Source organism: Notothenia coriiceps, unplaced genomic scaffold, assembly GCF_000735185.1.
Source record: "Notothenia coriiceps isolate Sejong01 unplaced genomic scaffold, NC01 NC01_scaffold00003313, whole genome shotgun sequence".
NCBI classification, from domain to species: Eukaryota; Metazoa; Chordata; class Actinopteri; order Perciformes; family Nototheniidae; genus Notothenia; species Notothenia coriiceps.
In genome coordinates this window covers 15,707-35,210 of record NW_011336014.1, presented here as the reverse complement: position 1 = coordinate 35,210, position 19,504 = coordinate 15,707, and the positions used below count along the sequence as shown (strand labels likewise).

The 19,504-nt window shown below is 39.9% G+C and overlaps 1 protein-coding gene across 1 annotated transcript; it reads right to left on the bottom strand.

The window, feature by feature from the left end:
• Positions 1-522: 522 nt before the first annotated feature.
• On the bottom strand, positions 523-8,798 carry LOC104941321 (cAMP-dependent protein kinase type II-alpha regulatory subunit-like; the record flags this gene model as incomplete). The annotated part of the gene is made up of 7 exons (XM_010766407.1): positions 523-1,459; positions 3,079-3,217; positions 4,429-4,494; positions 4,613-4,687; positions 5,083-5,184; positions 5,714-5,855; positions 8,677-8,798. Coding segments are annotated over 7 exons (771 nt in total), but the record flags the coding sequence as incomplete, so codon positions are not given.
• Positions 8,799-19,504: the final 10,706 nt, after the last annotated feature.

The following is a 19,504-nucleotide window of genomic DNA, read 5'->3' as shown; positions in this document are numbered from 1 at the left end:
CGTATAATTGCAACCCTCAGAAACACACTAAACAGAATATTGTCTTCATGGCACCACATACTGTTGCACTAACATAACAATGGAGTTCAGGCAACAAACAGTGATTATGTGCTTAACATTTGCAGCAAGGCTGTTGTAATGCAAGGTAATGTTTATTGAATCCATCCTATGCAAGTGTAAATATACTGTACCTGAATCCTTCAAAACACATTCTGAAGTTATTAACTGAGTTTGAGTAGAGGTTCAACAAAGAGTCCAGATTTTTAACAAAATGTTTGCTTTATTTTTTCATTTTTTTTTATCCAGGACAACTCATTCAAGGATAATCAAGGAGAAATAAGCACTAATGTTTTTATTAGAATTTTTTTTCAGTTTTTACATTTTTTCAGAGATGGATGGTGAATTTTATCATAATTGGTCAAAGTAAAACAAAAAAAATAATAAATGAATATATAATAACAATACATTAATAATTAATTCAATACAATGAAGTGTTGTGTCGATGATAGAATAACAATGGCCCAGAAAACGTAGGGTTTTATTGTTTTCACTGCTTCTTCTGTGGTACTGCAATAATCACCAGCACTAACTCAACTCAATCAACAACAGTAGAGGAAGAAATGGAGTGCGTTCACAAAGTTCTGCACCCCGGCCTCCCAAAGAGGAAACACTTTTTTTATTTAAATAATATTTTATCAAAGCTTCTGTTTTTTTTATCATCATAAAACGTTTCTAAAACTTATCTGTCTTCTTTAAACTTTCTTTCTCTTTTTTTTGTTGCATTTTTGATACATTTTCCTTTTCAGAGATTTTAAAAGTTTTTCGTCTCCATTTTACCACAATGTGTCAATTTTTGCAAGTGTGGTTGCCTATGTGTATCTGTACCCCTGTCTGTGTGTGTGTGTGTGTGTGTGTGTGTGTGTGTGTGTGTGTGTGTGTGTGTGTGTGTGTGTGTGTTGTGTGTGTGATGTGGCCTTTTCTGAGGCTTGTTGGAACAACCTTGAGTTGTTTAAGTGCTCACATGAATGCGACGCTTGCACGTATGAAGCATGGTGATGTGTTTTTAAACGTGTGTTTGGAGAGTGTGTGTGTGTGTGTGATGTCCTTCTGCTGCTTTACCTGTATTAAGGTCACTGCAGCAGAGAGGTTCATACTGAGAGGTTGAAGCTGGCTCAAGCAACAAGGTGTGTGTGCATGTATGTGTGAGAGTGTTTGTACGCCCTGTGTAAAGCTTATTAGGAGTCTGTATAGCCACTACATGATAGTTGTGTGCGTGTGCGTGTGTGTGTGTGTGTGTGTGTGTAATAGAAGGCACGGAGGGTGGTGTGGGGGGCTCAGTCTCTCAGGTCCATGCTGGAGCCGAACAGGGCCACCAGCTGCTCCTCATAGTGGGAGATGTTCCTCTTCATGATCTCCTTACAGGAACCCAGGAGGCGCTCAAACGCCTGGATGTCTATTACTGCAGAGAGAGAGAAGGGGGAGAGGGGGGAGAGAGATGTTAGGTGTGTCTTAAGCAGATTGTTTTCATTTGTGCGATTCAGGTAGAAATACCCCCCTGGTCCCATCTTAAATGTCCTCACTGGGCCTCAGAGGATCCTTAAAGTCCTGCTTCTTTCATTTGTTCTTTATTAAACAAGGACAATGTGAAACTAAACCTTATTCGCAAACAAAAAAAGAGATGATTTATGCCTGATTGAACTATAAGCTTATATTCATCTACAGTTCCTGTGCAGGTACACAGATAACAATAAACAGACCGTAAAAACGTAACATAGTCCCCATCACACTAACAATTATAGAGACAGATCGTGCATCAACATTTGAATCACATTTAACAGTTAAACGATACTACATATATCACAATTTATTTCAATAAATAACTTATTTTGACAAGACATACTTTCTTATTATGAAACCATTTTCTTAGTGTGATGTTTAGGCCGCTCTTGAAGCAAACTGTTGTGCTCATTTGCTCAAAGTGTTCCCCTAACGGCAGATTAATTGTATACAGTCCTAACATACAGGGAGAATGATACAAGGACAGCAGACAGTGTGTTGCTGCGGGAGGTTTGACTGACAGTTTTCTGTTCCGCTTCAAAGCCGAGCAGCTGTTGGAGACTGTTGTACTGTACACAGAAAGTACACTAAAGATACACAGGTAAGTGTGACAGTGTGTGTTTAATATTGAAGGGGGTAAAAATAGGGGAGTGCTACATCTACTGTTAAAAAATCCTGTTTGAATAAAAAAATAAAAGCGGTACAATTAGCATTTAGCAGACTTCACAACAGAGGACAAAGAGGTGACAGAAAAACACGACCAGCTTTTAAAACTCCTGCGTTCATTTTCAAATGTTAAGTGCTGCTCATCCACTGTAGAGCCTGAATTACAGGAACCACTTAAAAAAAGGCTTAATCACGGCTGAACGGCCTTTAAACAACACGAATACAAGGTGACGAGCCAGACACAAATTGCTTGTAAGAGTGTTATTAGTGGGATATTAACACCACAGGCAGTGTTGTGAGGTTGAGTGGCTTAAATAATGAGTTTCATTTCACTATCACTATATACAAAGGATTTATTGAATCTTTTCAAATGGTAGCTTTTTTAATAATTCATGAACACTGATAAACTCATAACACATCCAAATGGTATATCATATCATTTTTGTACCATCATAAAACGCCTCTAAATCTTATCTGTCTTCTTTAAACTTTCTTTCTGCATTTTCAATTCATTTTCCTTTTCAGAGATTTTAAACGTTTTTCGTCTCCCTTTTACCACAATGTGTCCGTTTATGCAAGTGTGTTTGCCTATGTGTATCTGTAGCCCTGTGTGGTGTGGGATTTATTGAATCTTTTTAAAATGGTAGCATTTTAAATAATGAATGAACACAGATTAAAACACAACACATCAAAATCGTATGTCATATATTCATTTGACATAACAAGGTGCTTCAGATGCAGATATCACATTGTTGGACATCTAACTTTGAAACAAAGCTACATCACATTAGTGTTGATTAGCATCGATGCGGACAGACGTGGTAAACGAGTGTGTCAGAGTGTATTTCTTCTCACCCACTAACTTGACGGGGCCCTCTGCGTAGACGGAGGCGGCCCGGGGCTTGTTGGTGACCAGGGCCAGCTCCCCAAAGTAGTGACCCCTGCTGCAGCGCGTCAGCTCCACCTCCACGTTGTCCGCATGGTCGGCCTTCGTCTGCGGGGGAGAGAGGAGACCGTTAAATGTGAACAACCACTGGGCATCTCGTTTTTCTGTCACCCCGAGCCAGAAGAGCTCAGCAGCTATTGTGATCCACGCTGTTGCTAAGCAAAACCAGGAAACACTTTGACACTCTGGTGGTCTTCACTAGGGAGAGTGGGTTGTTATTGTCAGGATGTGCTGCAAGGGTAATGACTGCTAGGAAATATATGATCAGCTTTTGTGTAGGTGCTTATTCCTGCACAAAAAAAAACGAATTTACAATATTGATCAGCCTCTGAGAACGTTGTGATCGGGCCTGTTTGAACCATTCATTACAGCTGAACAGAAGCTGCTGGGGAAATGGGAATGCAGGGAACAATAAATGCATGTTTCAGAAAGGATAAGCTTTAGTTCTTATAGATTTGGTTTTTAAAGTTATTTTTCATTAGGTATAATGTCTAGATATAGTTTCAGAATAAAGAAATTAAAAATGTAATGTATTGTTATTATATATTCATTTATTATTTGTGTTTGTTTTACTTTGACCAATTATGATCAAATTCAACATCCATCTTTGACAAAATGTAAAAAATGAAAATGAACTAACCTACAAATTCATGCAGACCCCAGTCGGCTAACACGAGCTTATAGATTGCTTAAATGACATTTGATATTTTACAATATTTAAAACTTTTAAAGCAATATCATCTCCTGTAATGGTAAGTCTGATCAATTTCTGTGTTTTAGTGACACGAGAATTTACATTAATTCAGTGTGTGACTTGGTAGTGATCTATTAAGATTTAAAAAATGAAGCTGAAATGAATACGGCTCATTCTTACGTACCAGCTTTCGGTTAAAGACAACTTTTATCCGGTTTGCTCCGAGTGGCTCTTCACTCTCCACTGGACGGGTTGTCTTGGGGAGGAGGTGCTGCCGTACTGACATTTATTGTTTAGTGTTGACATTTTTGTTTTAGCCGACTGGTTTTCTATTTATTTATTTGTGTATTTGTTGTTTGTCTGTTTGTGTATGTCTGTGTGGGATTGTTACTCTACCTAGCTTTCTATAAAGGGAAGATTTGTTTACCTACTTTTGATACATGCTCTGATAGAATAACTGTATGCTGTTGGAAAAACCCAATAAACAAAGTTTATAAAAAAAGAAAAAGACAACATTTATCACAGCCATTTTTGTTTAAATGTCAGTTTTAGAGGAGTGTCTTACTTTACTCTTCATCATGATCTTGACCTCTCCAGATTCTACAATATAGAAGCAGTCGGCTTTCTCTCCCTGTGGATACAAGAAACAGACACCTTGTAGATACATTTCAAAGTATATGTACTTGTATGTTGAAATCCTATACAATTCATATTTGGATGAAACGGTGCCAGGTGTGTCCACGTCTCACCTGTGTGATGATGCGCTCGCCGTCGGGGAACTGCTTGGATCCTAATACATCCACGATCTTCATCCTCTCATTTGCCTGGGACAGGGAGGAGAGACAAACAGGAAGAGAGACCGTGAGAGACATCATTGTTTTATTGACATCAGACATTCCTCAATCCATCACTTCATCTCCCACTGTGTTCTTGTTTCAGACCATTCACCCCATGTGTAGGTTAAGTACATCTTAGCCTAAGTGGTAGGAAAAAAGGGTCAAGTTTTTGGAAGTGTTGGAGAAATAGAATGACATTACACTATATTATATGTAGCATGTATAATTGTCGAAACTTTACTTTTAGCTATTATCTACTAAATATTCATTTCTTAAGTGAGTGTAGAACTTTTTCCATCATCAACAGGCTGGTGGTTAGCTGTGTGGTGGGATCCTGAAAAGAAGACCCTGTGAAGGAGAAATCCAAGAACAACTAAACTCACCTCCAGTGATTTGAGTAAGGGCACGGACTCAATGAAGGTCTCGTACATCTTCCTCTTCTTGGCGTTGTTCTTCAGAATGAGTCTACGAAATGTGGCGCGGTCCTAGGGAAAAAGAAAAAACAGTTAACACACACACGCACCTCCTGAAGCAGACCCTCTCATCCCGTAAGACCGTGCTCGGCCACAGGGAGGCGCTGCAGCTGCGTGAAGCACGGCTCCATTCATAGAGAACAGGACTCCATTCTTAAGAAGTCTGAGCAGCTCTGCTCAATGCACTGCGTCTAGTTACTGTACACAACATGCTCACAATACTATCCTAAGTACACAAGTAGAGGCACAACTGAGCTTTCATATTTACATTTTCTCTTATTAAATTACAGAGCAATTAAAAAAATATGTGGTACTAGTTGAAATGAAAATTAAAACATCTCATAAGCACATTTTATAATTTATAACCTACAAATATTGAAAACTACTCAATTAGACAATTCTTTACTTCTACACAAATGTGTATTCCCTCTGGGGCTTACAGCAATTTATAATCATAATCAGTTAGCGTGTCAAACAAATCCCGTGTGTGTGTGTGTGTGTGTGTGTGTGTGTGTGTGTGTGTCTATTAGTGCGCTCTCACCAGTCCCCATAGTGCCCCTTCATTGGTGGCGACGATAGTGGCGGCACGTGGCGTGTTGTACATGAGTGCCAACTCCCCGAAGCTGCCCTTATTGTTGTACTGACCCACCGTTGTTCCCATTACCACAATGTCAAACAGCCCCCTGGGGAGAGAAAGAGAGAGAGAGAGAGAGAGAGAGAGAGAGAGAGAGAGAGAGAGAGAGAGAGAGTTAGGACAACTGATAGAAAAAAAGACATCGGAAAGGGAACCCAGAAAAATGACGTTGGTTTATTTAATTGAGCCTGATGAAGTGAACATTGTTTTGTTTATTGACCCACTGACAGGTTCTAAATAGGCATCTAATTGCAGCTTATCTGTAGCCTCAGGGCAGCACCCTGTGTTGGACTGGGTGAGAAAATAATTGACTGTTTGTGAGGGTGCAGTAGTGTGTATAAATTGTTTGCATATTTCATGCATTTGGAAGTTTTTACTACAGCTTGTAAAGGTATAGCATTTTTGTAAACATAGTGGTCTACATGTGCAGCGTCAACACAATGTTTTCATGTTGGCATACAACTGTTATTGACAGTAACATGTCAGCAGACCCCCCCCCCCCGTTCTCCTCCCCTCTGTATGAGGATTAAATGTGTGGAGGGTAATTTGCAGCGCTGTAGCGCAGCAGGATTAAACAGTCACTTTGTAACCTCGTCTGTCCTCCCATTGGCTGAGGAGTGGGGTTAAAGCCCTCGTGGCTGCTGTATTAGTATTGACTTAGTTTGACTGGATTACCATGACGATGGGGACGATGACCACTTGTTGTCGTCATTGTGCCTGAATACAGTTAATCGAGTCAATGTGGACGTTATGTAATACTTTAAATACTTCGCGGTTAGATTCTTATTAAAGTACTTTCTCTTCATTATTCACAATACATCTGCTTGAGCATAGAAGGAAACATTAAGAAGAAAGATTGTTTTAATAAACTTGTTTACTTCCTGTTTCAGACAACTCAGTCTGATCGATCCATAGCCTGAGGAAGTTCATTAAATATATTTTGAAATGTAGCACGGTGGCCAGAGGACTAATGGAGAGGAACTGGATGATACACACCTTGTGTTGTTAAGTTACAGCAGATGAAAACATATAAAAAAACACAGAATTCTACAGATTTTTATCTTTCACTGTCAATATGTATATGTTTTACTTTTTAGTTCTGTTATTTTTTCTATTTTGAGATGTTTCTATTTTATGTTTGTTTATTTTCTACTCCTTTTCCTTTACACATTATGTGCAATGTCTTGTTAACATTGTGCTGTGTTGAAAACATTTGATGGGATCCATAAAGTCAATCTTATTTTTTCTTAGACCACATCAGCCTGTTTTACTTAGTGGGTGTTTCTCAATGTCGAGGACGCTTCCTTGGTAGGACATGTCTTCCGAATCACTTGCTTCACAAGCGAGGCAAGAATCCTTCCTAGCCTCGGAAAACGAAGAATTGTGGAACAGGCTAACAGGTGTGCAGGTCTGTGTCATATGCGAGGCCCCGCCTTAAATGGAGCGCGATTTCCGCCAAAGACTTGGGAAATTGGTCCATGCGCAAAGCATTGTGGGGATTTTAAGAACGTGGAGTCTACACATGTGCAGCCTCTAAATGTCTCGCTACGAAGTACCCCGGCAGAATTCCAAGGATCCTGGACATTGGAACTGTCCTTCGGCGGGACTCGATGACGTAGCATCCTTTAAATAGTGGCTCTGGGAAAAACATATATTTGTGTGTTCAGCTGATGACTGACATTATGTAACATGAACGCAGAGGAGATTAATGCATATGGGGGAATTCCCTTATAAAAACATTTAAACAACGTGTTACTGCGTCCTGTTTTCTTTCCTGCTCTTCTTTTTGTTTATCCCTCCATCTCTGTGTGAGTCCGTGCTCACACCCTACCCACCCTGCTGGTGACATTAGCTGCCACCTACGCCTTTTACAGGCCAAGGAAAATCCTGGGATAGTACGAGGGCAGGCTGGCGCGCTGCTTATGAAAGGTCATCGCACATCTCCTGTACACGAAGCACGCTGTCAGAGAGTGTGTGTGCAGATTGAATGATAGCTCATAACAAGTGGAACTAAACTGCTGTGTTGAACTGATATAGGCCGTGCCAAGAATGAATAGAGGCCAGGCTGTTCTGCTTTGGTGGCAGAGGATCAAAACAGCCATCTTAAGGCTTTTTCTAGTAGAAAAAAAGGCTAGCTGAATTACTAGTAATAAAAAGTCATTTAAAAGGATTGTAGCTGGTTAGCTGGTTCTGTGCAGTGAAGTCTCAGGGATCTTCGTGGAAACTTTAATAAGTATAAATTAAAACTGACAGTGTTGTATTTCTTCTTACACAACAAGCATGTTTTTAATTGTGTAAAAGAAGATCCATTTGATTGTTCCTGGTACTTTACATTGTATTCCAGCTGGGTAACTAAACTAAACCTGTCCTGTAAGTCTTGTGTACACAGTAACCGTTTACATTAGCAATATGGCAGGGAAATGACACACAGCCTTCATATGTACTGTATACACGGGCAGACATACACAAAATCATAAAAAGTGCAGCGTTAACCATAACCAACGTGTAAACACCAGTGAAATGGCCACACTGTTGTAAATCTGAAACATTTCTTGTGGGTCCACTAATGCAAATAAATATAAAAGTCTCTGTCAAATTCAATTGTATGGTATTTTACAGACTGTGTTTGGTGGTGCTATATTTGCTTCACATGTCTGTAGTATTTTTACTTGTCTCCACCTTACATGGCTTTACATTATACAAGTGGTACTACTCGTCTGGTCATTCAGTGTAATAGATACGTATCCAACAGCTCGCCTTAGTCTGTTTTTTGTGTACCCTTTCTGTCATCCATGCTTTGTAAACAAACAATATTTGAGTAATCAAATTGCCCTGGCTTTCAGGACCTGACATGAGTGTGTGCGTCCTACCTCTCTATGACGTAGAAGTTGTCTCCGTCGTCTCCCTGGTCGATGACGTGGTCCGTGGGCTGAACCCGATGCTCAAACATGGCGTCCAGCACCTCCGAGAACTGCTCCTGTAGCGGCAGAGAGGGAGGACGTCAGGCACGGAGGATGTGGAGAAACAGTGCATTTATGTGGAGCTCATATCGTCACAAGCTATATGAATTAGCTCATGTGAGTTGCTCCTAAACAAGTTCATTAACACATGGATGAATGAAACATAACAGATATATGGGGTATGGGAAAAGCTTTTGGGGAAAACTGGTTAAAAAAAAATCGTCTTATGCCTAAAGCTAGGAGGGTTTATCAACATAATAAGAACATCATAACATAGGCTTCTATGAATGTAGGCTTTCTTGCAATAAGACAAGTAGATGAAGCCGAGTAGAGAAAGCCTGGTTCATCATACAATGTAAATGAGCATTAGTTATGTTGTTTTCTGAAGATGATTTGTTCACCTTTATAAGACACATTGAAGGATAGAGGCACACAGGGCCGTCCCTGGCCAACATGAGGCACCACGCAAAGTTATATGATGAGGATCTCTGTTTCGCGAGCGTCGATGGGGGAGGGCGCCGCATAAGCGCATAGTTGCGCCGCATTTTTGGCTCAGTTGAGGCTCCCTAAGCAAGATGAGGCCCCCTCCGCAAAGTGAGGCCCCACGCAGTCTGCATGACTAGGGAGGGACGGCCCTGCAGGCACACTACAAGCTGTATTATCTGCCAACACTCTTACGTCATTCAAAAAAATCCCTCAAAACTCACCTTTTCACTCTTGCCTTCAACTCCTAATCCACTAATCCCTTGCCCCTATTCCACCTAGTTTAAAACACTTTTTACTTTTGTTGTTATTTTCCTTATTTACTTGCTTGTAAAGCGCTTTGAGCACCAGGAAAAGCGCTAGATAAATAACATGTATTATTATTATGTATTGGAGAGAGAGGGGTATGAAATGCAGCAGAAGTCCAGAGGCCGAGTCAGACCCAGGACGCTGCGGTTGTTTGGCGTGCGCTGTAACCATACGGCTACCAAGGCTCTCCATGTCCTCTTACGTTAACAAGTACTTCTTTGTACCTTTTCTCTGCAGGTCATGTCGTGAACTCTATTTCTATCTTTTGCAGAAATGTTTTTGTACATATTTATCCTCTGATCTGCCCCAGGAGATGTGTGAAGTAAAGGCATTATACACCGAGCGACCAGGAGGGAAACCCCTGTACTTTGTGGGTGAATCCATAGCAACATTTATGCAGTCAATCCTTCTTATTGTTTGCTGCTGCAGCTGTACTGGATTATATTTGGAAATGTTGCTCCATCATATATACATGACTTGCCAAATACCCCTCAGACATGTGGTTTATTGTGGTGGAGGGTGGGGAAATGAACTAAAAGCAACATTTCTCTCTAGTGGACGAGAGCATTCCTTCATATGAGGTTGCAACCTCCCCCATAATGAACCTCAAAGTGCAAGCACAAAATCTAGATAAGAACAAAGTCAGCCATTGTATCGCTTTATTTCATATGTCAGGTCGAACTAGCTGTCAGATGAAGCTCAAATATTTTTACTCCATACCTTAAAATAATGCTTCATAGTCATTATTATTTATAAAGGCTGCAAGAGATGTACAATGTTTCACTCTTATTCTCCTAAATTAAGCAAATATATACAGTGGGGCAAAAAAGTATTTAGTCAGCCACCAATTGTGCAAGTTCTCCCACTTAAAAAGATGAGAGACCTGTAATTTTCATCCTAGGTATACCTCAACTATGAGAGACAAAATGAGAAAAAGAAAAAAAAAATCCAGAAAATCACATTGTCTGATTTTTAAAGAATTTATTTGCAAATTATGGTGGAAAATAAGTATTTGGTCAATAACAAAAGTTCATCTCAATACTTTGTTATATACCCTTTGTTGGCAATGACAGAGGTCAAACGTTTTCTGTAAGTCTTCACAAGGTTTTCACACACTGTTGCTGGTATTTTGGCCCATTCCTCCATACAGATCTCCTCTAGAGCAGTGATGTTTTGGGGCTGTCGCTGGGCAACAAGGACTTTCAACTCCCTCCAAAGATTTTCTATGGGGTTGAGATCTGGAGACTGGCTAGGCCACTCCAGGACCTTGAAATGCTTCTTACGAAGCCACTCCTTCGTTTCCCGGGCGGTGTGTTTGGGATCATTGTCATACTGAAAGACCCATCCACGTTTCATCTTCAATGCCCTTGCTGATGGAAGGAGGTTGTCACTCAAAATCTCACGATACATGGCCCNTTTGTTGAAAATATCTGAAAAATGTATATGTGACCTGCTCTATCGAAATCCTTTCCAGCAGTGTATACAACTCAAAATGTGTCTTCGGGTCAATGCGACTGATTTCGATAGAGCAGGTCACATATACATTTTTCAGATATTTTCAACAAACTATACTATGCCGTTATTTCTTAAATTGTCAACATTTAAGAAAATGTAACAACAAAAATTGACATGCTACACTATGTTTTTCTTGGGTACTATGCTTGATAGTTTTTTACAGATATTTTCGAGCATACTATACAATGTAGTTCTTCAGAAATCTCGACTACTATACCATGTGTTTTTTTTCACTGTTATTTTCGACATTTAGTTTAAATTTTTTCGACCAAATATACTATATTGTTTTTTCTTATATTTTACGTCTTGCTATATTAATTGTTTTTTTTTATCTGATATTTTCAACATACTATACTGTATTTTCATTCACCCACCTATAATTTGATCCTTTCCATGAAGTAGGGACACTTGAAAAGAGAGTGATTGAACTATACAGGCCAAACAACAAGAAAACTGTGAAGTTCTGTGTTGTTGGGCATCAAGGTGGAGTTATATCGACGATAGATAGCTAATCCCAGACCCATTATGCATCTAATCCCTCCTCTCGGCATGGATCAGCTCCTGCTCACACATTTCCTAACCTGCCTGTCAATCACAAGTTGTCAGTTACCATGATGACGATCTCAACGGCTGTCAGTTGCCATGGCGGCCTTGCCCAGGTTAGTATGCCGCTGTCACGTCAGTTCCTGATGTTTGCTCAGTCATGGGGATCAGATGTTTACAGACCCCTCAGTGTCACCAAAAGACCATGACCTTTGACCTCGAAAACCCTAGATGTTTTAAGGGTATCTGTGTGTCTTCTGTCCATTTTTGTCCGCTTTTCTCTGTCTGCTTTGTTCCCAGGCAGGTTGGTACATTTAGATGTTTACTTGGGATTTGTTTCTGGTAACTATACACCAATTCTGACTCACAACAGCTGAATTTGTCCTTTGTCAACATCCTGAAAGCTTGTGAGAGCTCATGAAAGAACATGGAACATTTTGATTGGCATGTCTTCACACCTAACTCTGAAGAAATGTGAGTAGTTTATGAACTTGGCAGCGAGTTTAAACCTTTTTTCTTCTCAACATGTATTTGTAGCTACAGGACCTGCTTGTGGTTAATGTAACACGTGTCAGCTTGTCAGTTTATTGACTGGGACTATTAATATTGTTTAAATACAGTGTACAGACAGTGTGTGTGTGTGTGTGTGTGTGTGTGTGTGTTAGTGTGTGTGCGTGTTTGTGTGTGTGTGAGCTTACAGACAGGCCCTGACAACAGCAACAGAAAGAAACAAAGACCATTATTGAACTAAAAGCCTCTAGCATTGTTGCTGTAGTGCTCACTTCATATATTCCATGGATAACAAGTGTCTACAATATACTGATGTTTTCAAGGCTCATGGTTAGCTGGTATAATGTGTACCACGTTGACATATAGGCAAGCTAATAGGTTGCAAATGAACTTTTAATGCAAAGTGTAGGTGGGGCTGATGGAAATGTCATTGTCCAGTTACTTTACTTTAAACCTCAGATAATAACCTGCTATGCAATTAAAGGCGTTCTTTTCTGTAAAACCCTTGAGAGCAGAAGCTATATGAGGCAGGAGAACGATTTCAGAGCCTGGGAAGATACAAATTGGGTTGGAATTACTTTAAAGGTCACCTATCATGCTATTTTTAGGGTATAGCATAGGTCTCAGATATATAAACATATATAAAAAACATGTCTATGAAGTGTTTTGCTCAAAATACGAAACAGATCTCCCATTCTAGCCATGCCTCATACTCCTCTATTTCAACCATGTTACTAAAGTGCTGATTCTGTGTATAAAGCTTTAAAAAAAAAGAAAAAAGAGAAGGGCGGAGCTTATGCCTGCTCATGCGGGAAATTCTACCGGCAGATTGTCAGCTAAACACTGCTGTGATTAAATGCCATACAGTATCATGTTCAAAACCACATTAAGGATTATTTCTGACGCAGTATGGAGCTCAAATGCTTGGTTCTGATGTCCTGTTCTGGATTTCCCTGGTCTGCCCTCCTGTGTCCTCCGAGTCTCCCTGGTTTGTTCTTGTTTTTGTTAGTTACATTTCCTTTTGTTACACCTCGCCTTTTGGGTCCGCACTCTTGCCAAACCCTGACATTATGAGGGTCTTTGGCCTGCTGTGTCTGTGTTTACAGAATAAACATGATATCAGGCCCTCGGGGTGTAGAGGCAGGCCTGTGCTCATCTCTTTCTTTACTGCCCTGCTCATCTCTCTGGCCCCTAACCCTTAGCCTTTGACCTTTAACCCCTTTTCATATTTACTGACTGTCAAACAACAGGTTAAACTCAGGGACTGTAGGCTAGTTAAGACAGTGGCATTTAATTTACGGCATATTGGTAAAAAAACTATAATAACTTCCTGATTTGATCAATTCAGTACTGTACTGTTAGAAACTTTAGCTAACATGTAACTAGAACACAACACAAACATATCATTTATAGATTTGAGAAAAAACAGCATATCAATTCATAAAATCGGGATGCAATTTTGACCACCTTTATCAACATTGGGAGGACACCCTTCACATTTGACTCTCTGTTCCATAGTGCTTGTTGTGACCCTCAATCACTTCTCTTCCCTCTTCACATTGAAAGATGAACCCCCCCACCCCCCCTCTTGTTCCACGCGAAGGGAGTTTCGACCGCGCTGCCTGAGGCAAGATTAGCTCACAGGTAACTTCACCCGGGTCCTTCCTCCTCATTCTCCCTCTCCTGTCGGCCAAACAGGCCTCTACCTGTCCAGGTGAGCCAATAGCCCCGTCACTCCTACACCTACACCCTGAACTCCTTCTGGTACTTTGTTTTTTAAATCAATATACTGAAACTTCTAAAGTCTATCATATAATCTGGGAGCAAATACCAAAGCATTGTAAATGATGTTTGATCTTTAAAATGTGCCACTATTATCCTCTGCATATGCTTCTAATATTTGAAAAATACTGCTTTATTAGATATATTATTTACTGATATACTGCATATATAAAATGACAACATTAAGACACTTTTTAATATTGTTTTACACCCAAAAATAAAAATATCCATATTCAGGCAAAATTATGACATATTTTAAGCTACATTTTTTTAACAAAAACACACCGTCTTTGTTTGTTGGCAATCATTTTTGTGACTAAATAGATTATATTGAAATACCTTGATGACAAATCCATAGCTGATAGTATACAGTTGCAGACTTTAGTTAAAAGAATTCAGCTGTACTTGTCACACAAGTGAAATTGACTTTAATGATGATTAATTAATATTTTCCTGTCACGCCTTTTAGTCATTTTATCCCCGGTGATTATATGTTTACACAGTCTTTGCATCAATTACACTATATTAAATTACATTTCAAGACCAGAGGCAACTCAATTTGCTTTTGGAAATCTAAGGAGCAGCCTACTGTTTGATTTGCAACCTTTCTTTACGATTTTCCAAGCTGAGGTTTTCCTAATTTCATCAGTGATTGGCATGTGGCCTGAATACAGTGTACAATGATCTGTTTTCCTTTAAGTCATGCTTTTGAAAGCAGTTTCAGTGTGAAGGTTTTCCCAGATCTTGTTTCTGGCTTTTTTCTTTCACAATAGTCGTAAATGTGACATACATGATTTGTTTGATGATTGGCGTCTAGCCTCAATAAAGTGTAAATGGATCCTCACTCTACCTAAACTTCCTGTACTGTTAAGTGTGTGTAACAAAAAGTGTCATTAATCTTTCTTTTTGGCTTTCTGGTTCCTTTCTTACCTGCTGTCTTTAACGCATGCTCTATCTTTATACACAGGCATATCAGTGACACACTGTAGGGGGTCCGTGGTAAGTAAAGCCCTTTCTGTCCTTTTCCTGAGGGAGGCTTTTAATGATGATTATGATTGTTGGTAAGTCTAGCTATTAAGGATTGTAAAGTAGGAGAGGACAATGGCCCCTTCGACACTTCCTACCATCTTACCCTCTGGCCATTTTGCTCAGACCACACCTATCTACAATTACAATTTTTCTCTCAACTACACACATGCACATTTTTTGACGCAATCTAGTATAGTTGCTCACATAGAGAGTGGTTCTGAGATTGGAAATGACAACTGGATTTACTGGAGACAATCACTCAGGAATATTACTGCAGAACAGCGGGACATAGATGCTGAGAGTCCATAAATCTGCTCCTTCTAAGAATAGTCAACATTAAATTACATTACCGATGGGAACTGAATGCCAGATGTGAACAGCAGTGCAACAGGTCATGTGGATGAATCAAGTCGAGAACAAGAGATATTTTGGTTGTCGGAACACACCATTTAACTCAGGGTCTAGTGTGTAATTTGTTGATAAGTAATTGAAATACATTTCGTCAAAGTTCTCCATAAACCATTGTAGAAAACATCTCTTTTGACCTTGGCAACCATACAAAGATGAGAGACATACAACTTCAAAATGCATTAAAAGGTCAAAAGATAATTTAAAAAAGTAAAAATACATACAAAACTATCCAAAATGTGTCTTTTTTTGTTCACTTTACAAAAATTCGAATGAGCGACATTTTCATTAAAAACTAAATCTATGACTATATAAAATATGATTTCAAAAAACATAGTCTTTTGGGTTGCTGTAGTGGTATTTCCAATTTGAAAGCCCCCTCAAATCTTCTTGCCCACACATATTTGAACATGTAGTGTAAGCGCTCCACCCCTGTTATCAATCATGTTCAACCTTCTCCATCACTGTGGGATTTATCATCCTGTCAGTGGTGAAAGGTTTATGGAGCCTCGTGGGTTCAGCCTAACTCATTCCATGGTGAAATAAGCTGGATGAGTATTGGAAAAGGGTCACAGAGAATCGAGAGGAGGGACACACTCCCTCACGTGTTTACACAGGCGCAGATATGCCTGTGCATTCACATAAACACACATTTACATGCAAACACGTCACAGCATGTTGGAAGCATGCAGGACTGGAATTGCAATAAAATACTATTATGTACCAAAATCTATATTCAATAATATATTTTGGGTTGTGATCAAATTAAATAATTCACAACATTCCATACTCAAACTTTATTTCTTGACCTTCTGTCTTCCCGCATCCAACTGTCTCCCCCCCCACTCTCTCTTTGCATACAGGCTGTACATCATGAACTGTGCAGTGTTGTGCGTAGCCTCGGGGTATAATGCAGAGAAAAGAAGAAGTCATACAGTGAAAATTGAATTGGGGGTTAAAGGTGATTTTTTGTTGTGTTGCAGTGTGTGTGGCTAGTGATGTGTCTTCTCTTTGAGGTTTGTAATTCAAGAGAGAATCTATAAACCCCATGGTATAATGTATCTGCCTTGCTGTTTGACGCACTGTGGCCCAACTGTTACAATTTTTGGGTTTTAATTTTTCCAACATGTAAAGGTTGAGCTTTTAGGAAATATCCTCATACATTTAAATATTTTTGTACAGCCTGCAACACCATTATGTAAGGATTTAACATGAATACAGGCAGTTAAAAGCCATACATAGCACAGACACACATTTTTTTATCCCAAACCTCTTTCGTTTACTTCAAAGTATACACCAACCAGGTAATCACACCGATATTGTACTGTAGATATGATCAGGTAAAATCTAGCACAGCATCTTGTCAGACCAGCAGGATGCTGCACACAGCAAGTTGTCAGACAGAAATACAGGAGGGAAAACAGCTTGACATGAATCTTGATGTAAAGTGCTTCCTGACACTTGTTTACACTGTCCAGTACGTCCCCATTAAGCAGTGTGGAGTGTGTGTGTGTGTGTGTGTGTGTGTGTGTGTGTGTGTGTGTGTGTGTGTGTGTGTGTGTGTGTGTGTGTGTGTGTGTGTGAGCGCTGACTCTGCTGGAAGAGTCTGACCTGTGTTAAAACTATTATGAGAGATGCCTTTTCAACAACTCTTCCTTCCACAGTGTGGTTTTTCGCTTGGGGTATCAGGCATTGTATCATTCCAAATTCTGTTCAGATTTCCAAATTCTTCGCTCGTCTTTTGTTTATCTCTATGACATGATGTTAGTGTGGCGACATAAAACCATGATGCATCTTAACATGCATGTCAATTTGACCACCCAATTCTTTTTAAATATGCAACAGATTGGCAAAGCTGTAAGCCCGCGTCACACTGTCCCGAAATTGACACCCGATGGACACACAATAAAGGAAATGTTCAAATTCGGCTCTGATCGTAACAACATCAGGCCATTCGTGAGGGCATCTTAAGCCAAAGTATGACCACCGGTGGAGTTTCTCAGGCTCCGGCAGCAACTTCGTGAGCGGCAACTTCGTAAGGCACTCGTGAGGGCATCTTGTCAAATCATGTCATCTTCGTGTTATCATCGGTTCCATCGGGCATTCGCCCTAATGCCCGATGGCACCGATGATAACAAGATGCTCTCACGATGGCATTACGAAGGACAAAATTGACACACAAATTCAACACGAAAATTAACCTTCGCAAGGTCCTTCGGCAAATTTTTGTATGCCAAATATTTGCCACCGTTCCGAAGTTGCTGCCGGAGCCTGAGAAACTCCACCGGCGGTCATACGATGGCTTAAGATGCCCTCACGAATGGCCCAATGTTGCTACGATCAGAGCCGAATTTGAACATTTCCTTTATCGTGTGTCGATCTAGTTGTTTTATTGCACAACAAAATCATGTAAACATATTATGTAAATAACCCAATTTGTGTTCTGTGAAAGTGAAAAGGATATAATATATTATTTTGAAGGCGGGTTGACAGGAAGTTGTTGTTGCTATGGAAACAACATTACGGAGAAAACTTAATATCTTCTACATATAAAGACGGATAAAGTAAAGAACAAAGTCTGAAAATATCAGTACAGTATCATAATACTTTAACATAATTGTTCTTGTTACTTTCGTTGCAGTTGAATGTCTTAAATGTAATGTAAATGTTGCCTTCGTGTGTGGTTCGGGGCCATCTTCGTGCGGAAATTCACAATTCCATATTCGTGTGTCCATCGGGTGTCAATTTCGGGACAGTGTGACGCGGGCTGTAAGGAGTGCCATGCTTTTTTGGTATTTTTTTTTGTTTGCTATGATTCCACTTCCATACGAACTGATGAACGATACATTACATTCTGAATGATGTGACGTCATTGAGCAACAGAGGAACTGATAGTCAAGGGACATGTGACTAGAAGGAAACAGACACTAGGAACTGGTTCTCAACCGGAACTGATTCTGGATTCCCATGCCTCCTCCTAAGTGACCCAAAACTCTTAAATCTACTTTATAAGAGCGTTTTTTATCACTTTCATACGCTGGCAAAATTTAGGAGAGACTGTCTTAACCTGTAATGTTGTCAGCAGATGGTGTTAATGTAAAGATGAGGAGAAGAGAGAGGATTGGGGAATGTGAAATCAAATTCACAAAAAGAACATGTCAGCACTATATCGCAAAGTAGATAATATAAAAAAACACTAAGGAGCTGGTTTGTTATTTGTACTGTTTTTGCAACACATGAATGCCAGCAGGTGTAGCTTCACTAATTCAACATATTGTGAGTCGTTTGTGGTTCACTGCTCACCCTTGCTCACACACACACAATGCAAAGTAAAAGTTTCCTTTCAAAAACATGAAGAAAGAACAGGAAAAATGGCTGCTGTTTGTTTTGAAAGGAAACGAAGCAGAGCAGAACGGCCGGCTGAAAAGAAACCCAGAAAAGAGAGAGTGTAAAGGTGAAAGCAGCGACAGAGAGGATGAAAACAGTGTGTGATAAAGGGGAAGCAGGAGGTATGTGTGTAAGGGTGAGGGCAGGAACTCAGGGTCAGACCTCCTCTGAATGTCTCTACAACAGGAGCAGACCACACAGACTACAATAGATCCTGACAATTCACATTTTTTAAATGACTATCAATTTGGAAAATGTATGAGTTGGTTTGCTTTTTGGGTGTCTGCTATGGGATGCTTTCACTTCTGAGGCTGTATGGGTGGAACGATAATTCAAAGACTTCTCCAGAACCATTTAGTCTACAGTACAGGGGACATAAGGTCACAACATCCGTCACCACTTCACTCTAAACAAGAGCCCTCAGTGATAAATTAGACCTCTCCTTTTGCCTCTCTCACAGACTGAGAAATTGCTCCAGGGAAAATACTGAAAGTTATCTGGATGGAAGGGATTTAGCAACACCGACATGTAGAAAAGCAATCAGTGTTGTGTGTTGAGATTTGATGTATTTTTCCAAACATGTCTGATTCAAGATCGCCTACAACTTGTCCTTATCTTTGGGCCATTAGGTTGGATTTTCACATTAGTCTGAGGAAATTTGTACATTGATTTAAATAAAGTATTCACAATACCAACAATTACCCACTATGACCATCGTTCAACATGATCATGAAGAAGGATCTGAACCAAAATGTCACATTGTTACGAGACA